The 8,330-nt window shown below is 32.4% G+C and overlaps 1 protein-coding gene across 1 annotated transcript; it reads right to left on the reverse strand.

Annotated features, from left to right (window-relative positions):
• Nucleotides 1-1,974: 1,974 nt before the first annotated feature.
• Nucleotides 1,975-3,024, reverse strand: LOC110412659 (DUF4228 domain protein). Its single transcript, XM_021423252.2, has one exon. The coding sequence runs from the start codon at nt 2,943-2,945 to the stop codon at nt 2,340-2,342; it is 606 nt and encodes a 201-aa protein (XP_021278927.1). The 5' UTR covers nt 2,946-3,024; the 3' UTR covers nt 1,975-2,339.
• Between the last annotated feature and the right edge of the window lie 5,306 nt (nt 3,025-8,330).

Here is an 8,330-nt window from a genome sequence, read left to right on the forward strand (position 1 = left end):
TAATAGTTTTGACTCGGATAACCTTTTAACAGGTGTAGTTGGGAACAACAATTTGTTATGAAACTATAAATCGGCAATCCTTGAATTTGTTTTAAGTTATTGTGAATTGAGTTTTCACTGTGTTATTATTAAACCGTGAAAAACTAGATACTTAATTTTATGTTGAACAAAACGATAACTAATTCATCAAGTTTTTTCAATGAACATCGAAATATAGTTCTCACGTTTTAGTTTAGCTGATGTGTAGTAAATTAATGTAAATGTAGAACGATTGCATATTTTGGGTGTTACAAAGCTAGGGCAAGGTGATAGGTTAGGGTCTATGCTCAGCATGGTAGTTCTAAAGGAAACTTTAGTGAACCAATAGGAGGTGCACGGGCCTGGTAGGAAAAAGGAATTAAACAAATTTTGGGACAAAGCTTTTGGTTCGAGGAAATGAAGTCAAGTTGGAGAGGTTCATATTGTGATTGTGTAGCTTGGATTTGTCTCTCCCAGTTAAACCTTCAAAGGGTCAACACTTTGTATTTAGGAGTGTTGTCAAGTAAGGAACAAGGGTTTGTGGGAGACGTACAAAACTGTCTCAACACTCGTGTATCAAAAGCGTCGGCTTGTATCAGTTAAACGCACAAAAAGTGTCAAGACTTTTCATAAATTACACAATCAATCAACTAAGGTTTAGACTTTCAACTTTGAAAGCCGGATTGGTTGATCGTGTAATTTATGGAAAAACATGCATTTAAAAACTTTAGGTGAGTGGATTGGGTAAACAATGGTTGTAATTGAAGATTTCTCTCTGGAAATTGAGAGGTGCAAAAACTCTGATCTACTGCTGGGAAATATCACCTATGCTTTCAGAAGCCAATGTCATGGCTCATCAATTGGTTAAAGATGGAGTCCACCGCCCCTCTCATTTACTGATAAAGTGACTTTGGATTAATGCAAACAGGTGAATTTAATTCGCACAGCTGAGGCAGTTTTTTGCAGCCTCCTTTTGTGCATTGATACGTGTACAGGTATAGCGCTGAGTTTACCTCTGTTGTGAGACTGTTTTGCTGATGTTGCCGGGCTTTTAAATATGGTAAGGTGGTATTGGGCAGTTTGATAGATTGTTAGTGAATTGTATGCAGATTGCCTGTGTTTGTCATGTGGTAGTCTGCCATGCTGCATTTTTTGCACAGGGCTCCAGCTTTGGAACCTGATAGGGTAGCAATGCTACAGCTCCCATTCTTATCAACACAACTGCCTTTCAAACAAAAAAGGTCAGCCACCAAGCCAACAACTGCATCGTATATATACATGCTCCCGACGTCTACATCAATCCTGGATTTTCTGTGGCATTGGAAGCACCCTATGGGGCTCTCACGATCATCAGTTTGAACTATCTCTTTATGAAAATTTTATTGGTATAACAACTGATTTATAGAATTGCTTAATAAATAAGAGACGATGACAACACGCACATTAAACAGATCTTCTGCATGCTTAATTATTTGGTTGGCTAATCAAAAATATTATGGAGTCTTGTTCTCCACTTGTACTTCAACAACTTCCATGAGCATGGAAGTACTCAAATCGATGCAGCAAGATAATTTCCTTATGTTTTGTTTGGATTTCATTATTATAATGCAGTATCAAGGCAATATCAAGAAGATAATAATTTTCACTGCATAAAGTGTTATCTCACATATAGTTGGCTTATAATATATATACTGCCGAGCTAGTTCCTCTGTGCTTCTTAGTATTAACATTAATCCACATATGTCTAATAAACACAAACAACACTTTTATCCACTTTATGACAAACTGATCATAAATCTACAGTCAGAAGTTTCATTTGTTTAAGTTTGGGCAAAAAAAATTCTAATTTGTCACATACATTGTAAGATAGATTTCGGTTTCCTCTCGCTATTATATGAATAGGCACAACAAGGCTTGCTATGTTTGAAACCCAGATAACTAAAAAGGACAGCAAGATAACTTCCATCTGGCTTCTGGCCAATCCATTATTTTTTGTCCAATTCCATCCCTATATCTGAATCTATACCAATTAAAATGGAAATTTACATGGAGATTGATGAAACATTCAAGAATTCAATGAAACTATAAGCAAAATTAAGATCGATATTTTTGATCGTTGACCACAGATTTATATTCAGCATTTCTCTGAATTAACAGTTAAAGGGCACAAATCATTCAACAAATTAATGCTATGATCATGTCTGTACAACAAGTGGAAACCATTACTACCTTAAAGTAAAAATTATATCAATGTCTTTTTCCTTTCACCTTCAATGGAAACATCTTTATCTATAGGCAATGATTAATTAGGAATTAAATCACTACTGCTTCTCCTTTTGTTTCCACTCCAACCCTATGAACCTGCAAGGTGAAAACCTGATTTTATACTCCGAGATGGTCTCAAGTTTAGGCGACCAAACTTGTTCTTTAGACCCAACAAGCATCTCGTAATGCTTCTTCAACTCCGGCGTGCTGCAAAGAAAACTATTACCTGGACTCCCAATTTGTTCTTGTCTACTTCTATTAATCAACCTTGTTATAAACTCAGGCGCCACCTTGATTAAAACCCTACCATTTGAACCTTTGATATACTCAAAAGGGCAGTCGCCAAAGTTGATTGGAGAAGGTTTAGGGCTCGAGTTTAAGGCAGCAAGAGACGAGGCCGACAAGACATTGCATGCGAAGCGATCGAGTGGAAGAACAAAGTAGGTTTGACCCGGTATGAGCTCATCGTCTATGCCTAAAGCTGGGATGGGGTGACCAATGAAGAAAGAGTCTGCATGGCAAACCATCCTGTCTGGGAACTCAAACATGACCTCGCCGGCGATGTGCTTTCCCGTTAGGATTCTTGTGTTTCCTTCCCAAAAGATTAGCGTCACCAAAGACCTTGAATTAGGATGAAAACATGGAGATATTGAATTGCCCATAGGATCAGAGAGAGAAATGATCTAACAACAAAGGGAGAGGTTAAGATTCTACAGTTGGCGTTGGCTGTATATCTAAGAGAAAACAAACAAGAGGAAGGGTTATATTTATATACGAGAGAAGGGGAAGGGGTTGACTTGGAGAGAGTCCATGATTGTTGTCTTGTACAGTTTGATGTGGTCGGTGGTCAGCAACGCCGGCGTTGAAAACTCTTGCTCTCGCTCTCTCAAAATCAAGTGGGTGTGCGTCGCCTTAAAAATTTATTGCACCTTCCTTATTTCAACGAATCCAAAACTCACATCAACTTACCTTTGCCGCAAACTCAATCTTTATTTACCATTTGTAAACTTAAAGTTTATTACTAAACTTATATATCCTTTTTTGTTGTTGTAAAAAAAATATAATATATATATATATATATAACACCAAAACCTTACTTTGGCCCCATGCATGGTAGATATGCATAATATGTACGTATTTTCCCTGTCTTGAATCCTCCCCTTTCATCAAAACAAAAAAATAGATATGATTTCAACAATGATACTAATATGGTGAAAATATTAAAGTTTATAAATTAAATTAAGACTAAATGCTTGTTTTAGAATTTTGCATTTATTGAATTTTTTATATTAAAATCCAATCTATTATTTTGTTTAAATTACGTTGTAACTTTTGAATTTTATTTATTTAAAGAAAATAAATGACCAAAACAAAAACAAGTAATACGACTAATTAATAGTTTCTATATGAAGGTAATCCTTAATAAATATAGATTTGAATCCCCTAATTCTATTAATAGTAATTTACAAATTTTTGTCATCAATTTTTCTTAAATGGATAAAAACGAAAATGTTGTATCCTATTTTGAATAAAATAATATGTTCGATCTTGAGAGGAAAATTTTACCAAAAAAATTATATTTTAAAATGAGCATTTAACTTTAAATTAAATATGCCCCTGTTAGTGTATAAAAATTTTCAATTCGAAGTATTAATTGATTATAATAAAGTAATATAAAGTTCAAATGATCTCCACTATCAAGAGGGTTCAGCTTATACTATATTTATTACTCTATAAGGCAGGTCAAAACGTTTTATATTTATTTACTATATAAAGCACATTTATATACTTCAAAATCAGCTTTCGTAAACTCCTTCTTGCCTTTAGGCAGGGACTAGGGCAAATCTTTTTGTCCGTTCCAACCCTAATTAATTAACTTAATCACATTTTAATTGATATCTTTAACTCAAAATCACTTTGCCATGCTCTCGAGTTATAGTCTTTGATATTTGCAAATATTTTGTCAATAATTCTTTTCGGGAAATCATTTTAAGATATACAAATATATATATATATATATTGCAGATATTACATTTTAAATATATGTTGTAGTTATTTAAATAATCTCTTGCATTATCATAGTCTATCAGTTAGTGATCATATATACATGGAACGAACTCTGGCAAAATAGAAAAAAAAAATTCAAGCATCTACTTAATATGTTTAGAATAATTGGCTTGCTGGAAACCTCCACACCTTACATTTCTATAAATGAAGGAGGACCATGCATTGAGGGTCGCATGTCTTTGTGATTCGTTGACTGTTCTTGCTGGAAAAAAAGCTTCCATAGAATTCTCATGCAATGCATACCCAAAAAAGGCGATTAATTAGACTCAACCAAACCAATAAATAAGCAGCAAATGCACTTTTTTTTTTTCCTTTCAAATTCAGACTCGTCGGCCTTCTCCAACGTACGAATGGTTGGGATGGAGGGCGGCCTGTGGGGTAGCTGAGAATCAATGATCGTCTTTACTCTTTAGCAACGCTTAAAGTCCGTTCAACTAAGATTCATATGTTTTGTTTTCTGACCATACTGTGAATCTCGTACTATATCTATGAATTTTGACTATTACCCAATGTTTTGACTTGAAAATAATGTACACTTTGATTCTTTGAAGCTGCAACCTTTAATCTGGTTTTTCGGTTTGAATTTATTAAATTCGCATGTCGATCGGATCATTAAATCGTGGCTATAATTACATGCCGATGATTCATACTATATCTTATCAAAACCCTGTTGGTGGTAAAATCTTTTGAATTCAACCCTCCTTTCCAATTGACGAGATATGGAGAATTGCTTAAGTAATTTCCCAGTTGACCTTGAGTTTGCATGGAAAGCAAGTACGTAGACCATGCGTTAGAAAAATTTTATTGTGTTGCTTTCCAATTTGCTCCTCAAAAGCAAGCAAGGGCTTTGATTGTCAAATGCATACCAAATTCGCTACCTGTTAACATAAAGTCTTATTTTAGTTGGAAAGATAGCGAATCCTAGAACCTTTTATGTTAATTAACATTATTTTATTTTACTCTGATTTTAATCTATATTCTTAATTATTGTACATTCATTTTCATTCATCAAAAAACAAAAAAAATATTAACATACTAAAAAAAATTTTGAAGTTACAATATAAAATTAGATTTGTGAAGGTAGCTTATATATGTTACTGTAACTATATATTATTGAATTTTTCTTAAAATTTGAGAAAGAGGAATTCAAACACACCAATCACTAAATTATGTGCTACAGTATTATCTTAACAAATTTTATAGGTTCACGTCTAAACAATTCTCTCTCTCTCTCTCTCTCTCTCTTACTTAATTAAATGACAACAAGGAGGAACCAATTATTACTTGAACTCTCAAAGTTTTGAGTAGACCAAGTTTAGGGTTCCAAAAGTATCAAATTTCCAAAATATGATTAAGGCTGTACTGCTGAATTCTGATTCTACTGACATGAAACATAGTATAATTAGTCAATATGGCCTCATCTTTCTTGTAGTTTTAGGCATGCATGTTACAAATTTATACAGCTTATAATAAAAAGAAAAGGCAGTTGCCCCATTGATGAAAATTTAGTGGGTAGTTTACTTATAGAAATAAATAATTATTATATAATAATCGATTTATAGGTTGACATTTCATCCTGATTTTCACACATAATTATCAAGTTTTGATTGGGATGTGATCATGAGTTGATTCAAATTTGGGTTGAAATCAAGGTATGTTACGAAAATCATCCAAAAGTCAATATTACTCTGTGAGAGAACAAAAATAGTATTTGATATCTTAATAAAGAAATCATGAATATCAATTGTTGGGGATTTCTTTAAGTGGGGAAAACAATATGCACGAATAACATGCAAGTGAAGCTTTGTCAGAATACATTGTTATATTTATTTATTTATTTATTTATAGTAGCTTATATTAGACAAAATAGTATTATTCTTCTGCTAGCAACATTAATCACAATAGATGGGTTCCTTTGCATTTTGCTTAATGTTTTATTTGTTTCAGACGTAAGTGAGAGATGTCGTAATTAAGAATGAATACAAACAAAAGCAAAGTTGGAATAGTTCTTTAACATTAATCCCTGATCATTGCTTGTTTAAGTGGAATACAAAAAAATAAAGGTCAAGTATCCTGCGAACTGTTTACAATTTCACGCCCACAAATTTGATCTCTTTTAATTAGTCTATGTCTACACTGTAAATTGCCATTGAAAATCCAATGAATGTTTGACTTTACCCTAAAGCTCCACCTTCTTCGCCATCATCATTACATATCTTTATCCACTTTGCAATTATTTTCTTCAATCTGGCAATGATGTTCTTATCATATTCGTTAAATTCTCCTCTTTTTTGATTTGTGAAGGCAACTAGTGATGAACTTTACATGATTTCTTTAACATAACAGCTTGAAATGGTCATATAAAGCAAGTTGCAAATTTAAGATAGGAAAAACTTGGGGCAGAAAAGTCTAATAGAGTTGTGTACGCCAAAGGCGAGAAGGTATTAATTGAAGCCATTTTTACAAAAGAAATGTGCAGCTGCCAATGTCATCTCAAACCAAAACTTATCCACTCATTTACTTAATTAAAAACCCTCCATGCCATGACTGAGAGATATATGCCTGACTCCAAGGTGGCTCATGTTGTAATCTTGATTGTCATTTTACAAAAAATTAATATATAAGTAATGTCTATATATTGGAAATTGATGATGATGTATAATTAATTTATACTGAACTTAGAATGATCAATGATTTAATAACAGAAATAATAATGACTGCTAAGATTTAATGCATTAGCTATAGAATTTTTCTCCTCAATCTACAACTCTTTAAAGTGTGAGATTCTTAATATTTTTTAAATAGGAAAAAAGATTTAACTTTATTTTTATATAGTGGATTTTTTGTTCCACCCATCATACGATTTAGAGTTTTTTTATAGAAGTTTATACTAATAAGCCCACATTTAACATTGGAGTCTAACTTTTTTTTATTAGATCATATTGTGAATTATAATATTGTGTCTTTATTAAGACTAAATTAACTTAGTCCAATTTTAGTAAAAGGCAAAGTAAATTAAATAATGTAATTCTACACTTTAATTATTTAGGAAAATCTAACAACCTCTCACTTGAACTGCATTATTTAATTTCAAATTTTGAAAAAAATGTTTTTAAAAACAACTCATAAACTAGGACAATTGAAAACTTTATGAACTCAATTTAAAAACAAAATTTGTCTTACCGTTCTATCCAATAAACTTTTGTGATATTGATACATGAACTCAATGTATTAGTGTAACAATGAACAACAACACTTTCTTGATGATCTATTTCTTGTGTTATATTCATTTACTATCACTTTAATTTCTACCTTAAGGTGTAATGCAAACCCAACATTTGACCAAAAAAATAAAGAAAATAAATCAAATAATTTGTTGAAGATAAAACCAATATTTAAAATATGAAAAAAAATTGAATAAAAAATAATCATACCGCTTTTAAGTGTGGGTATTAGAGCTTTATATATAACTACCATACTTAATGTCTAATTGGATGTGTGAAAAAAAAAAAAAAAAGAGAGAGCGACCAATATTTAAAATATTGAATTAAGAAAAAAAACTATAAGTCAACATATAATTTGTAAGGCAAGATAATTTAAAAAATAAAAAAGGTCTAAGCTAACTCATAATGAAAAGGGGAGAGCCAATGGCCAAAGGTGGCATTCACATCTCTTAGAAAGCTACTATTTATTTATTGTTAATTAATACAACAATAAACTTCCCATCTTCTCACGTTTAAGTTAATTTGTAACGCTGAAACGAGAACTCGTTTTTGACTGAAGAAGTCAGAGACTGTGGGATCCCAAATGATACAAGGTAAATTACAGGGCCAACCCAGAGCTTACCAGGTAAGATTGTTTCTTCCCCTTTTCGGAGTAATGAAAAGCAGGACAACCTGCTACAACAGCAAACCAAGGGGCCGCTAATTGACAGCAGAGAACAAGAACGAAACAAAGAAGACAACAGAAAAGGAAAGGCA

Source organism: Theobroma umbraticum, unplaced genomic scaffold (genome assembly GCF_002168275.2).
Source record: "Theobroma umbraticum cultivar Fairchild unplaced genomic scaffold, ASM216827v3 scaffold_95.0, whole genome shotgun sequence".
Taxonomy (NCBI): domain Eukaryota; kingdom Viridiplantae; phylum Streptophyta; class Magnoliopsida; order Malvales; family Malvaceae; genus Theobroma; species Theobroma umbraticum.

What these genes read in the sequence shown, in the direction of transcription:
- LOC110412659 (XM_021423252.2), bottom strand. Translation starts at nt 2,945, where the DNA reads ATGGGCAATTCAATATCTCCATGTTTTCATCCTAATTCAAGGTCTTTG.